General features: G+C 35.3%; 1 protein-coding gene across 1 annotated transcript in view; it reads left to right on the top strand.

Annotated features, from left to right (window-relative positions):
- The window catches only part of LRP1B (low density lipoprotein receptor-related protein 1B), a 671,221-nt gene that overhangs the window by 516,646 nt on the left and 138,249 nt on the right, over positions 1 to 16,326 (top strand). Inside the window, exons 35-41 of the mRNA XM_010000387.1 lie at positions 814 to 945; positions 2,534 to 2,668; positions 4,041 to 4,170; positions 8,816 to 8,942; positions 9,097 to 9,248; positions 9,540 to 9,664; positions 12,675 to 13,046. Coding sequence (XP_009998689.1) covers positions 814 to 945; positions 2,534 to 2,668; positions 4,041 to 4,170; positions 8,816 to 8,942; positions 9,097 to 9,248; positions 9,540 to 9,664; positions 12,675 to 13,046 — 1,173 coding nt within the window. The remainder of the gene's footprint in view (positions 1 to 813; positions 946 to 2,533; positions 2,669 to 4,040; positions 4,171 to 8,815; positions 8,943 to 9,096; positions 9,249 to 9,539; positions 9,665 to 12,674; positions 13,047 to 16,326) is intronic.

Below are 16,326 nucleotides of genomic sequence, written 5' to 3' on the forward strand. Positions count from 1 at the left end.
TACAGTATCTGGAAGGTTTGGTATCTCGTGGTGTTGCACTTAATGTGAGGTAAGGCCTGATTTTTAAAGTTATTTATTCTACAATTATAAGTCTTTTTTCTGCTTGAGCAGGAAAAAATCAAAGCCTAACTTACATCCAAAGACTTACTTTTTGCCTGAATAATACAAAACAGCCTTATGGTCGAGGTGCTTTATAACTGTATAAATTTAATAGTATTTATTCCTATGAGTGATTGCTGTCTTATCTAGTTAAAACTAGAGTATACATGGAAGCAGAATTAAGAAGTATAAACATGACTTTTCTACTTCTTCAGTGCTTTTCATGTGTGAAAATAATGTACTCATTTTTGCTTTTACAATTACTTTGTTAGATATTTATAACATTTAGTAGTGGGTTAAGGTTAAACTGGTAGATGTTGTGTATTTGAAATTCATTTCTCCTGGATGCCTAGATATGCTGCTAGATCATACCAACTTTTTATTACTAAGTTCCCCTTTAATTATAAAAAAGATCATGAGTTAAAACCATTTTTATTCTGTCTTGAATATTAATGGGAAAATATGTTAAGAACTATTCTGTACCTATATACTTGTGATTCCCTTCTCTTTATAAGGATGCATTTATCATTTAACTAGAAGAACACCACCATAATTCATGGATGTTTTTTCAAAGGTGTGGAGTTACTATTCTGGAAAACCATGGAGCAGTATTGGAAAACTATATCTAGAGCTTGTTAATTCTTGAAGTCTTGTTAATAGGAAAGCCTCAGCTTTCTTCTCATAGCCATTATTATTGTTTGTTTTTTACTGTAGGTATTGAATCATTTCTTATGTATTCTGTTCATGAAGGAATTAGAGGAATTCCTCTTGATCCAAATGATAAAATGGATGCTTTAATGCCTATATCTGGAACTTCATTTGCTGTCGGCATAGATTTCCATGCAGGTAATTCTTATGCATAGTTTACTGTATGTGTGGTAAATATTGTTTACTATTCTTGTAAATGATATAAAATCTCAGGTTTCAAACCCTCTCAATAGTTACGAATATGTTTGAAGCAATTGTAAGTTAATTGTGTATTACAGTGTTAAACTAGCTATTTATTATTTATAGTAAATAGAAAAATGTGTTCTGTATTTGTAGATTGCACTAAGCAACACTATCCACTGTTTTTCAGTGGAGACATTACTAGGAACTTAAGTAGGAAACTGATGATTTTAGAGAAATTGGTCATAAATGTGCAGGAAAGCAGGTTTCATTAGTCCTTTTGTCCCAGGAAAAAATGCTTGTTCCTGTTATGACATTTCTTCCACTGAATTTTCATAGTCCTGTGTATTGTACTTAGCAGATGGTTTTGACAGCTGAGTTGGGATCATTTTGTTTCTGCCCTGTAAAGGTTTGCCTCTTCCCTGCACCACACAAGCCAACTCCATGTCTGTTTCTGCCTTTTAGAAGTAGATGCTTAAAAAGTCTGAAAAATAGGCATTCATCCCTGAAATACTTACCTTTCTACTGCAGTATATCAGTAGAAAACAGGTTTTGGTTTAGGGAGCTTTGCAAATTTCCTATGAAATTAGGAGGTGTCCGTATTGTATACATGTGGAAGATGGTGGGAAGAATTCTAAAAAATAAAAATTCAGGTTCTAAGAAGTAGTTGTGTAAATCTCTGCCTGATTCTATTAGGTGTCTGAATATTTTAAAATTCATCATTAGTTTGTAGACAATAAGAAATCTTCCAGGGGTGGGACTTCCACAACATTGCTGGGCTACATGTTCCCATGTCTCACACTAAAGAATTTCCTCCTCATGTCTAACCTAAATCTCCCCTCTTCCTTTTTGGATCTATTACCCCTTGTCCTCTCACTACAAGCCTTCTGCCCTTGCAGAAAGTCCCTCCCCAGCTTTTCTGTAGCCCCTTCAGGTACTGGAAGGCTGCTATAAGATCTCCCTGGAGCCTTCTCCAGGCTGAACAGCCCCAACTCTCTCAGCCTGTCTCCATAGGAGAGGTGCTCCAGCCTTTACTGATCTTTGTAGCCTTCCTGTGGACCCTCTCCAGCCTCTCCATGCCACCCAATTGGTCAGGCATGATTTGCCCTTAGTGAAGCCATGTTGGTTGTCATCAATCACTTCTTTATTCTCCATATGCCTTAGCAGAATTTCCAGGAGAATCTGGATCATTTCCAGGTAGCAATTATCTTCTCTTCACATTCCAGCAATAGAATAGATGAATTTATACTGAAGGCTCCAAATGGAGTATAGGCCTTTTTCCACCTGTCTGAAGCCAGAGCTGACTTCATGAAGCAGACGCTGAAGGGAGTTCTCACCTCTCGATCTGTTATTTTTCAGAGTAATTGGGAAAATAAAACAGGTTTGTGCAATTACCATGAGGAATTAAATATTATAGTTTTGTTACCACTATTTTGTTTGCTCTGCGACATATCCATAAAGTTATAATTGGCAATTTTAAACTTACTGGTGTAAATACCTAGACTGAAGTAACTTAATTCAAGAATCATGGCCATGTATCTTACAGGAAATGATACAATCTACTGGACAGACATGGGTTTCAACAAAATTAGCAGATCTAAAAGAGACCAGACATGGAAAGAAGACATTGTTACAAATGGTTTGGGAAGAGTTGAAGGCATTGCAGTGGACTGGATAGCAGGTAGGTCTTAACCTGCATCAGGAATTGTCATGATTTCTGACAGTACCCTCACGCATCTTCAGCTCAGAACTGAATCACTTGGTTTGCTTTCAGCTCTATTTCCTCGTACTCCAAATGTCTAGATATTTTTCTCTGTAGATACCACTGGTTTTTTCCAGTTTTACTACAGACAGAAAAATTATTTAAATATCTATAAATATATATATCATTATAGTACATGAAAATATTATGTATGTATATGACATAAATTATATAATGTAAAATGTATATAGTATGTAATATATAATGTACAGTATATATTATGTAATATATGGTATACATAATATATTTTGTTTATATATTATATGTTTAAATATCTGCAAAAGGCCGTTTCAAGGCTGTTTCAGTGCGGTCACCGAGGCGGAGGGATCGCAGCTGGTCACATCACAGGACTCTTTCCTGAGGCGGCCAACCTGCAGCAACCGCAACAAGCGCAGTGAGAGAGGGAGGGAGCTTCACACAGGCAGTGGAAGTGGGGACAGGTATCCTGGAAGGAGTATAGGGACATTGCCCTGTTGTGCAGGGACGAGGTCAGGAAGGCCAGGGTGTAGCTGGAGCTGAACTTGGCAAGGGATGTAAAGAAAAGCGAGAAGGGCTTCTATGGTATGTAAACCAGAAAAGGAAGATTAAAGAAAGTGTGCCTCCCCTGAAGAGCAACAGTGGTGAACTGGTAACAACAGACAAGGAGAAGGATGGGATCTCAAAAACTTTTTTGCCTCAGTCTTCACTGGCAGCCCCTCTCCTTGTGGCTCTCAAGCTGATGGCCCCCAGGATGGAGACCAGGGAGACAAAGTCCCTCCCACCGTGAGCAAAGACAAGGTTCATGACCATCTGAGGAACCTGAAAATACACAAGTCCATGGGACCTAATGAGATGCATCCCAGAGTCCTGAAGGAATTGGCTGATTTAGTTGCCAAGCCACTCTCCATGGTGGATCTCTGGAACAGGTTGCCTAGAGAGGTGGTGGGGATGCTATCCGTGGAGACATTCAAGGTCAGGCTTGAGTGGGCTCTGAGCAATCTGGTCTAGTTGGAGATTTCCCTGCTTAATGTCGGGGGTTGGACCAGATGACCTTTAGAGGTCCCTTCCAGCCCAAGACATTCTATGTTTCTGTGATCTTGGATCTTCTTATATGGACAGTCTCAGTGGTGACAACCGTGAAGAAAAGCATATACTTCAAAACAGAAGGCTTAACAGGGTTAGAAATGACAAATACAAGACACACATTGGTTAAAATACATCAGTTAGTTTCTAGTATTAACTAGAACTGAAGACTTAAATACTTTTCAGGTAGTCTTTTCTTTTTACAGTAACTTCAGTTTTTTTTTCCTAGGTAACATATATTGGACAGACCATGGCTTCAACTTAATTGAAGTGGCCAGGCTCAACGGCTCCTTCCGATATGTAATTATATCCCAGGGTTTGGACCAGCCAAGATCTATTGCAGTTCACCCAGAAAAAGGGTAACATGACTTACATTTCTTCTGAAGTTTGCATGCTAACACTGAGGCTCTTAAATAAGTAAATAGAGGCCTTTATTCTAATAAGCATTTAATAAAGCCCAGAAGGATTGTGTTGGAAACTATAACTGCTGTACTATAACTAAGCACTGGTGGAAGTGTTACTCTTACCATATGCTGAGTTTTTTCATTGATCTCTGTATACATGACTTACTATACTTTTTGTGCAAAAGTTTTCATTTTCTAAGACATTAGACATTTCTAAGACATCTAAGACATTCTAAGACATTTTAGACATTGCTTGGAAGCATGCTTAAATCTGTCCTTAAGTTTTCAGCAAATCCAAATGAAAACCTTGATGTCATGATGAAACCATAGAACAGTATAAGCCTCAGTAGTTATAAATCCTTGTGTCCTGTAACATCCCATGACAACACCCAAGGAGATTGCCCAGGGTAGCTGAAAATTATGTGAGATGAAGTGTGTGGATAAGGGTTGTTGAAAATAACATCTGTGTTCATCCAGCTGCTTGTTGAGAGTAGGGACCACACTGCAGCCTTTACAGATCAAGAGAATGTTCTGTCCCCTTCCAGCTCTGAAGCTATTGTTAGCACAGCTGCAACTAAAACAGAAGCAGTAAATTCTGCAAAAAAATTTCATCTTTTTTTTTCATGGGAATATGAAATGTACTTTCAGAGGAAAAGGCATATAAACAAGACTCACTGGATTTAACTGCTGCACTTACCTGCTATAATCAAAGCAATAAATGGTGTGTATCAAAATCTTGAAGTCTTTGAGCAACTACCTGCCCCCCAAAGCCAGAGATGACAGTGTAGCTCATTTTCCCAAGATGCAATTAAATCAGTATCTTGGTATTTTCAGGAAAGCAGTCTCTGTACTCAGAGGAGTTTGCAGCCACAGTAATGAATAATTTTGCCTTCTCACTGAGGCCACAGTGATACAAGTGAATCTCAGAACGGTTAAGGTTGGAAAGGACCTTAAAAGATCAGCAGGTTCCAGCCTCCCTGCTATGAGCAGGGACACCTCCCACTAGACCAGGCTGACCTTGAACACCTTCCGAGAGGAGGCATCCACAGCTCCCCTGGGGAACCTGTTCCAGTTCCTTACTACCCTTGTGGTGAAGAATTTCTTCCTAATATCTAACTTAAATCTACTCTCTTTCAGTTTAAAACTATTACCCTGTCATTTGGATCTTTGCCATTATTTCTTCTATGAAAATTTAGACAAAGCCTTGTGTATTTTGCAGACCAGGGCATTGCAACTTAATGCATTTAAGAATGAAGGTGAAAGCAATAACTGGTTTTATTTTATGCATAATGTAATGGCTTTTTCCACAAGTCATTACAGCTCTATTCATGTAGCACCACTGGTTACTTGGCAGTATCTGCTAACGGTTAATAATGTGGTTCTTCAGAGTAGGATCCTCTCCAGATCCTAGTTGGGATCTGGCTGAATTAATTATTAGATTTTTGTCTTTAATGTACCAGAATAGCTGTGCTTCTCTGTTAGGAAAAAAGTTAAAAAACAAAAAGCTTTTGAAGCTTAGTACACAGAAGCCTGATAAAATTATTTTGACTGGAAGGGTAGACCAAATTTCTTCCATTATAGTTAATTGACAGGGTAATTTTCCTCAACACATATATAATGTATTTTTCTATACACACAAACAGACTTTCATCAAAGGAGAGGAGAAGACCCCATGAAGTCTATGAGTCTATGAAGTGCAGCAGATGCAGTTTCTCTCTAGAATCATTAGGTATTATAACAGTAGGAATTATATGTATAAAATACATTATTTCAACTAGAAATTATAAAAAGTATAGTCAACAGCTCTGCAGTATTTGGAGAGGCAAGATGGATTGTAGCTGAGATCCAGCATTTAACAATTGCTGTAGGGCAAAGTAAATGCAGAACCCTTGGCAGAACAATATTTAATACTGTTATGGATAGAAAGGTTGCCTTTTTAATGAAGTTCAGATTTTTTTTTGTTCTAAAGACAATATTTTTACATGGTGCTTTCTGACTCAACAGTTCATGGTTTTATTTTATGAAAATGGTAAGTGTGCACTTAAGCAGCTGAAATAATAGCCAACAATATTAACAAGATTCTTTGGAAAGCAACAGTTCCTGCTTTTAAGTTAATGGATATTTAGGGGTGCCACTGAACCATCTTCTTAGGTCATAAATTAGCATAGTCTAATGCCACCAGAAAGCAGATATTAATAAAATATGGTTAAAATATGATTTGGAGGTCTTTGAATTATTGCACTTGAAACAAACAAACAAAAGATATACTACATGTAGACATTTATTCAGTTGTGAGACATTCCATAAGTAATTTAATTCTGTTGAGTTTTTTCAGCTAGCTTTTGGATGTGTTTAGAATGCTTAAGAAAACACAGGAGGGTGAGGGGCCCACAGATTAGTCATTGTTTTACATGTCTGGTAGAATGGTGCATCTTCTGTGAAGATAGGTAAGCTTCATCTCTCTTTTATTAACACTGTACCACAAAATGGTATCTTGAGATGTCTCCAATCAAAGGTCCTTCATGAGAAGGATAGCAATGTTTAGCTACTGAGGTACAATTAATACCTTTCTGTGGGAAGATTAAGACCTTTTTATGCTATGTTATTGTCATATCTCATTCCCTTTAAGAAGGAAAACTTTCACAAGTATTCTTCCCTCTTTTTGCCCTGACTTCACATTGTTCATCTCTCCTCAAGCTGGGGTTGACAGCTAGAAGAATGGTTGGGAAAACAGAAGTTATTGGATCTCATTGAATCTGCCAGTTATACCAAGATAAGAAGCAGCCAGCATTCAGCTGTTTGGTGTCCTGGTTTAAGCCAGGATTAAATAAATTTTCATTTTACTTATTTCTTTGTTTGTTTGTTTGTTTTTGTGTCCTTTAGAGAAGTTTCTTTTAACTGGCAGCAAATCAAACTGTGACAGTTGGTAACAATATTTATTACTACTAAGGAAAAAGTTAAGAATGTATAGTTCTACAAAGAGGAATCACAGAGTCATAGAATGGTTTGGTTTGGAAGGGACCTTAAAGATCATCTAGATTCAACTCCCCATGCATGGGCAAGGACACCTCCCACTAGATCAGGTTGCTCAGAGCCCCATCCCAACCTGCTCTTGAGCACTCAGTACCTGAAAACAAGTTCAGTTCTGTTTAGAGGTGCTGTTAGTAATCTGGTTAAAGTTGTAGTAAAACTTAAACAGTGACTGTTGATATCCAGCAGGTTAATACTGTCTTTTAATATTTCTAAAATGTATCTTTAACTTAGCTAATGTAGCAGTTCAATTTCCTAATGTAGTATAAGTTTTATAATTCATTTTCATATTATTTTTTTAATGTCAAGAAGTATGAGAATAAATTATTTTTTATTATAGCCAGAAAGCTCTATAGGTAGAGCCAAAGTAAGCTGGACTTTGTTTTGGAAGCTAAATTTGATGAGCTAATTATAGGTTTCATATTTGTCCTCCTCTGTCCCATTTTTATTCCACATATCTACAGTCATCCAGTCAAATATAGCTATTTAATAACAGATCAGTATATTGGTATCATGAGACTCAGACTCACAGGTAGAACTGGTTAGTAAGGCACAAGAGACTTCTGTAATCTTTAATAATAGATTAATACATATATTCCTGACAGAGAAAAACAATACAGAATGGGTTTGTATCTTCCAATTCACCTTGTGTACAGCACATTACTAAGTAATGCTTTAGTGTGTTCCTATCAATATTTGCAATGAAAATACTTCTGGTAATTAGTGATATCCTAGACTTTAATTACATTATCTCAGAAGGAGATTTCTTGCTCAGACTATATATGCATCTGTGTGTGTGTGTACTTATAATATATTTTAACATTAATATATATGTGTGTGTATATATATATTTGTAGACACATAGAAATTTATTTAAAGCTATTCCATAGGCTACTCTCCAATGAAGGGAAGTGTTCTCTGTAGATTGTATAGATTCACTGGACTCATTTTGTTGTGCCCAAAACAACAAAGAAGTAGTAGGTCAAGGCCAAAATTCAACCTAGCATCTTACCCTAAAGTAGTGATGTTACTAAGTATACAGCAATATCAAATTAGCTAAGATGCAGATTCTTCTGATGTGCATTCAGGAGAACAGGAAAAATATTTTCTTCCCAAATAAAATTCCATTGCTCTATTTCCCACAGTGCTCCTCACTGCTTTATATTGAAGACATTTTTAAGTTAGACATGCAACTCTTCTATTACCACATCATTTTTTAGTAATTAGATGTGAGAGCTTCAGTTCTAGTAATTTTTTCTCTAATTTGCTTTTATTTTCCCAAGCGCCAAGCTGAATTCTTTAAGGACTAGGATTGCATATTGACTGATCAATTACAGTTTTAACAATTACTTCATATATATGATTTGCAAAAAATCTCTCAACAAAGAGTTGCGTGAAGCAAGTATTATGATACACTTGATCTCTTCAGTTTATTTGGAGACATAAAAGCCTTATGTTTTTTAAATACTTAACGGTAACGGCGCATTTTGTTTGCAGTTGAAGTACAGTATTACAGATTCTCGACTCATTTTGATGGTATTTTAATTGCTATTTTTTTTTAATGTTTTAGGTATTTATTTTGGACAGAGTGGGGACAGACCCCTTGCATAGGCAAGGCACACTTAGATGGGTCTCAGAAGGTTGTCCTTGTCAGCCTGGGGATTGCGTGGCCTAATGGGATTTCCATCGACTATGAGGTTAGTTCCACTGTCTCCCAGTTTATGTTAAAACTTACAGCATTTGTTATGTTTCATGAAAACCAGCTGGTCTTCCACTTTGATGTCATCTTAATAATTTTTAATCAAATACTTGGACAAGACTGTTGATATTTCCTTTAAAATTAATCTTTAGGAAAATAAATTATATTGGTGTGATGCTCGTACCGACAAGATAGAAAGAATTGACCTTGAGACTGGAGGGAATCGGGAGATTGTGCTGTCAGGGAGCAATGTGGATATGTTTTCAGTCGTGGTGTTTGGAGCTTACATCTACTGGTCTGACAGGTACTTTATTTTTCATCAGTATTTGAGTCTCAGAATGTTATTTCAGTGCCAGGTGCTTCACCTCTGTAGGATTAGCCATTCCTTAGCAAGGTCACAGAATGGATCACAGAAAGCTATGTGGTTTCCAAAGAAAGGGCATTTCTGATACTGAGAGCTAAAGCATATCAGTGTCATAGATGAGAAGAGGTTTCTTCACCTTCTGTTAGGCAAACTCTCACCTGCCCTGCAGTCATTTGTTTGGTGTGAATTAGTTGAGGATTGTTGATGAGACATCTTCAACTTTTTTGGCAGAGCACATGCAAATGGCTCTATTAGAAGAGGCCACAAGAATGAGGCCACGGATGCTGTGACCATGAGGACTGGCCTTGGAATAAACCTGAAGGAAGTGAAAGTCTTTAATAGAGCACGAGAGAAAGGTTGGCTGTTCTTAAGGATGCTATTAATTGTTTTAATATCACCTATTTTTATGTATAATAAAGCATACCAAAAGTTAAGTAATCACTGATTTTATCTCCAGTTTTCACTTTCAAAGTATTTTTTAAGCTAAAATTGATGTACTTAAGAAAACAAATTCTACTAAAATTATTCTGGATGTTTTAAGAAGAAAATCCAAAACTAAAACACTTCCTATAAATCCAGGTTTGGGTTTTGTTTGTTGTTTTTTTCTTTTTTTTCTTTTTTTTTTTTTAAGAGAAGGAATAGTTTTAGGGATGAGAGGAACCTTGACTTAACATAATCTTAGGCAGTCTCAGATTTATATTGGAAAGCAGAAAATAATATTAATTTTTTTTAGTTAGAAATTCCCAGCCTCTATCTCTCAAATATTTATTTCCTGAAATTACTTGGGTTTGAGTCCTAGTTTTATTTTTTGGGAAGAGACCTTGTAAATAATTTTCCTTTATATAAATTCAAGAGACAAAAGTTACCATAAACTCCCAGTGATTTATAGCATCGATGGCTACATTTTATTCTCCACTACCTGGCTAAGAATAAGCTGTCTTTTTCCTCCTAAATTTCTGGTTTTGAAGAAACCTTAAAAAACTTGTTTTGGTGAGCAAATGTGGTTAGAAGTATAGAAAAATTGTTATGATTTCCTTAGAACCAGCTGCTACCAGGCAATCCAGACAACATTTTCTATAACTGTATTAAAAAAGAGAGGAAAAAAGAAATATTGTTCTCATACAATATAAGTTTTTTTTAATACAAATATGTATCTGGTGTTGGTAAAGCTCAAAAGTTCCTTTAATCACGAGTTACATACCCAAAGATCCTGAGTTTTTATATGCATCTTTCCTAAATAACCACATTAAGTATGACTTGCAAAGAAACTTGCGGTTTGAAAGAAAACAATTTTAACAACCAATAAGAAAAACTGTATTTTCTTCCTTTTTTTAAAAGAAAATGCTAAATAGTTTTGAAAAACATTACTGCAAACATTGCGGATGAATTTTACTCAATTTCTGCATGTAATTTCAGAGTAGTGTGGGCCTCATCTTTTGTGGGTAAAAGGAAAATCCACACAAAAATCTATTGCTCCTTTTAACTAGGCTAGAAATAGTTAATGTCTGCTTGCTTGGAAGGGCTTTATATTATAGAATTAGGAAAACAGAACTAGATGAAAAGGCTTCTTTTAGTGTAATGGTTTATTTATAGCTTTAAAGAGTTGATTGCCTGAGCAATATGAGAAGTGGTTACTGAGGCTAGAAATCTTTGGATGTTAGTTTGAAGAACATAACTGAATGAATTTTTAATACATTTTTCAAATTTTACTAGGGTACAAATGGTTAATGTCTTTGGGAGGGGCTGTCAGTGAGCCAGGAGGACAAAAGGGAAAAAAACAGGTGAAAAATGTTTTTGGAATGTTTTTCTATATCACACTATATATATATATTTTTAAGTTCATTGAACTAGTAGTTAACACTGTTTTTAAAGAACATGTAATTAGCTAGCTTCCTGACCTACTATTATTAAAACAAACAAACAAAACCCCAAACAAACAAAAACAACCACCAGTGCTGATTGTGATCAAGGCTTTTTTTTCAAACACCTGTTTTACCCTTTCTGATGAGTCAGTCCTGCAGTGCTAATCACAAGCAGATTACTTTCTTTTAGTGCTATGTTACATGTGTACTAGACTGGGTTTAGAACTGGCCCTTTTCAAAGATCCCTTCAGCTGGTGAACTGTGGAAGCTTTGGAGTTTTCTAAGAGATGTTAGAAGCTTGAGTGTCTCTTTCATGTATTTTCCTTTCTCAACCTTGCATCCTTCCAAACAGATATTAACTTTTCTAGCCTAATGAAACTTGACAAGAATCTTTAAAACAAACCAAATATTAAAATGTGTACAGCTAAATCTTCTGATGTTTTTACATAACTATAGAGGAATATGTCTCATGTAATTTTGCCTAGAAACACAAAATTCAGCTTTGTCTCATCCCCCATTGTTTGTTGTGGTTTTTTTACAAGTATCTTCAGCTTGAAATATAGCAGTTAGAAAATACAATTAACAGTGCTTTCAGATACTACATATTCCCCGACAATTATGGCTTTCTACCTGAAAACAGTCTATTTATAAAGTTTACTTCTTTCAAAATGTGGAAAATTTTCAGAAATGGGAAAATGGCTGTGTTGAAAGAGCTGTTATATGGAAAAGGCTGTCAGAAACAGAAACTAAATTATCTAAACTAGCTATCATAGTAACTCATGCCTAGCCCAAGAAAGACAAAGGAAAATAGGTCCTAATTATTGACAATTATTGTAATTTTGAATATGGCTTGCAACAAGTGTAGTTTAAATCATTGAAGTTACTAATTTGACTATGATTTCTTAATGGTTTGTATCTACCAGGGAGTAAGTTTTGAAAGTCAGGTTTAATGTAGATTAGAACAATATGTTAGGTAATGTCTTCATTAAAAAAAAGGAACTGAATTGATGCAGCTTTGTACCTGTCAATATGTATGTCTTCATTTTTATAGAAATTGTCTAAAAACAGTGCTGCATTCTAATGGTATCTAAATTTGATTTTTTTTGCCAGTAACAGGTGTTTAAAAAAAAATAAATTAAAAAGAATGTTTCAAAGCACTTGAAACAGTTCCTAAGTCTTCAGCTGATTATGGAAGAATAACTTATTTTATAATGTTCTATTAATAAAATACATACTCCTGTGAATTGGAAAGGACATTTATTATGTTTCCTCACTGTGTTCATTAAAATAGCCTTTAGGTTGTGGTTAAAGTTACGTTATTTACAATTTTGGTCTTTGTTTAACTTGTGGTCATTGTGGAAGCAGTTTTAAGACAAGAAGTCTTAGAATACAAAAATAAAAAATAATTTTAAAAAAAAGGTTTGATTTAAGTTGGCTAACTGTAATATTATAAAAGATAGATTTTTTTTTTCTTTTGTTTTGTTTGGTTTTTTTGTTTGTTCAGGTACTAATGTTTGTGCCAAGAATAATGGTGGATGTCATCAGCTTTGCCTTTATCGGGGAAATGGCCAGAGAACATGTGCTTGTGCTCATGGCTATCTTGCAGAAGATGGAATTACTTGCCTGAGACATGAAGGTTACCTATTGTATTCAGGAAGAACAATATTAAAAAGTATACACCTTTCAGATGAAACCAACTTAAATTCACCAGTTAGACCATATGAAAATCCAGAGTACTTCAGAAACGTGATAGCTCTTGCTTTTGACTACAGCCTGAAAGGAAGAGGCACGAACCGCATCTTCTTCAGCGATGCACACTTTGGTAATATACAAGTTATTAAAGACAACTGGGCTGGAAGAAAAGTGCTAATTGAAAGTAAGTAAAAACATTCTTTCCCAAAATACATATTATACTTCAATAAACTTTGTTAAGTTAAAAGTTAATAATCACTCGACTTTATAGAGTTTAAAATGTTGATAAAGTTTTACCATGCTTAAGTATGTAACACAGTTATTGTCATTTATCCCTATAATACACATTTAAACATTATTTTTAGGATTACAGTTTCAGAATAATTTATTTTATAACAGTCTTATGGTGCATGAAGCATATTACTAGAAAATAGAAATGATGATGACACTGCTTCATTTGTATTACTGTGATTTTAAGGAGCTTTACCACTGAAACAAAACATTGTAGTGCAATGCCTGGAAATGAAAGAAGTTCCTTTACCCCACAAATGTATTGGTTATTTATTTTTCTGATTAATGGGGGTGAAAGACTATAAGATACCTCTACTGCCATAACCAGTTCCTCACAATAACATATTAGGACACTGGTCAGTGTGTCCAGTTGATTCACCCTTCTTGTAGTGAGCCCAAGGAAAGTGTCTTGTGCTCAGTGATAATTGGAAGCAAATTCCAACCTACAAAATTATCTGGTTTTACTAGATGCTTACTCAGTAGGTCTGCATGTTTACTGTGCTTTCATTCACCACACTTGTAGTTGTGTGAAACTTAACATGTTTTTAGCCTCTGAAGACTTGATGCCTGATAGAAGCTGATGCCAATATCATCCCCAAAATCTTCAGGACAAGACAAAACATATTTTGCCGCTGAGGCCTTAGTAAAGTCCTCTGGGGATCTGGCAGTGAAATCTTTATGAACGAAGTCTAACATAACTTTAATGCAAGGTTACCATGTTTTCTTGTGGTAAAATAGAATTTGAGGAAAATCTGAATGCAGATGTGGAAGAAATATATCCTTAAACCTAAACACTCAAAAATCTTTGCTTCAAAATTCTAAGTACTAAAAACTTCTGCTGTCTTTCATTTCTGTTCCAAATTAATAGTTCTCAAATATGCAATAAACCTTATTAATCTGCAGTCAGTTATCAGATGCATATATTTACTGTCTCTTCTCTTGGGATTTTTGAATACTGCCTGGTTGTTTTGGAGACTGCAGCTCATTTTGGCAACTGTTTTCTAAAATGTCTGAATTGTTTTATAGTTTTTACTCCTTCTGTTTTGGATAATTCCCCTCTGAATTTCTGCTGTCATATCTTATGTTGCCTGTGGCATTGTTACATTTAGCTGTTGGTTTAGGTCAAACAGTTTAATAACAACACCAAAGGAAGTGATTAGGAAAAATGGAAGTACATTTGATAGAGAATGTATTGCTCTTTGCTGTTGAATATTAATGGAAATATTTTTAGGAAAGAAAGACATTAAACAGCTGGTAACTATTGAAATTTTATTCTCCAGCTGACATTGGGTAATTGTATCATTATGTACCTCTGCACTGTGGTTTTGGGAAGATATGCATGGCCATGCAAACTGTTGACACTAATGAATGGAAAAGCATTTTTCAAATCTGATACAAGGCGGGTTTTTTGTTTGTTTTTATTTTGAGTCTTGTTCTATGCATATTTTATATGAATTAATGATACCTGTATTAAGACATGGTGAAGAGAAACTAAACAGTGTTGTTAGGATGTTCTCATTTCTCCCAGGAAAGCATGTTGAGCTTAGTCATACAAGAGGCACAAACAGCCCACTGAAATGTGCAATGGTGACATACAAACAGTGTTTTAACCCTGGTGCTATAAGATTACAAGTATTATAGTAATAGACACTGGAAAATTTTATATTTAAAACAGAGAAAGAGAAGCACCAATGCAAGTACAAATTGTTTTGTTTTTTTTTTAAAGAACAGTGAAGCATTCCTCATTCCTTCCTTACAGGGTGCGCGAGAGGTAAAGACTTTCCAGAAAGCATAATTAAGAATTAAAGTTTTAAGGAATTGTTAGGCAAGAGTTTCTACGTGTAATCTTATCATGTCCCTTTTCATTTTTCATTAGCAGAGTTAGCACTCTGAATAATTTAATGTCAGGTTAAATTTTGTGTCTTTGCAAAAAATGTCCTGTATAAGCTTGGGATGTACTTGTGAAAGGTGCTTCAGCTGATTTTTCATTGTAAATGAGAAGGGATATATCACATCCCAGTATAACTTGGCTTATTATTCTCCTTTATGTGCTTTAAACCCCTTTTCTTTATGCTGAGTCATTCCTTTTGAGCTGGTATTTTTGTACAACATTTTGTTCCACAGTCTGCACATGATTTTCTCTCGCTGTAAACAGGAAACAGTTGCTGAGGCTGCTTGATATAGTGGAAGTATTTGACCAACAGTGATACCTGTAAAGAAAAAAGCAGTGGTAAGATGTGTTGACACCAGTGATTCCATTCACTGGAAAATGGAGAATTTTCTTATTTCCATAGTAACTATATCTGATTACACAGAAATTATTAAATGGAATCTAGATGAGAGATTTTAGTAATAATGCTTCATTGCAGGATTAAAAATAGCATCTTTTACATTCCTTTTGCTATATTTTTCCTATAAAATTATTTGCAAACATCTGTAGCAAGTTTTACTTTAGTAGGAAGATGTGCAAAACCACACTGGAAATATCTAGTGTGGTTCTATCAATTCTATAACTTCTTTCTACTTCATTAAGTTGAGGTCTACAAATAATGCAAACCTTTACTCAGGATTTGCCTCAAATAGAGAAAATAGAGTACATTTTCCGCAAAATGATATTGTCCTGGATTCTTAGCTCACAGGATGTAGATCTGCTTGTAAAGAATTCATTAGCTGTTGGATTTCTACCTCACTGAAATCAGATATACCACTCAAATCTAATACATTTGTGAACTTTTCTGCACACTAAAAGCAGTTAAGATATATAAAGAGCCCTATTATTAAACAGATTAAAAACAGATTTACAACTCACAGGCAACCCATTATCTAATATGTTTTTAGCTCACTGAGAACAGATTTACTACCCAGAAACAACCCATTATCTAACATATTTCCAGTTCACTGGAAACAGATTTACAACCCATACGCAAGCTATTATCTAACGTAGTTCCGACTCACTGAATATTGATTTAGAATTCATAAACAACCCATTATCTGACAAATTTTCACCTCACTGAACAGATTTGCAACTCATAAACAACACATTAGCTAACACATTTTTGGCTCAGGGAAAGCAGACTTACAGCATACAAACGCCTTTATCTAACTTGTTCCAGTTCACTGAAAACAGATTCAAAACTCGCCAAGAACCTGGTACCTGGTAGGGTTCTGTTTTC

The sequence above is a fragment of the Chaetura pelagica genome, unplaced genomic scaffold (genome assembly GCF_000747805.2).
Source record: "Chaetura pelagica isolate M959 unplaced genomic scaffold, ChaPel_1.0 scaffold386, whole genome shotgun sequence".
Taxonomy (NCBI): Eukaryota; Metazoa; Chordata; class Aves; order Apodiformes; family Apodidae; genus Chaetura; species Chaetura pelagica.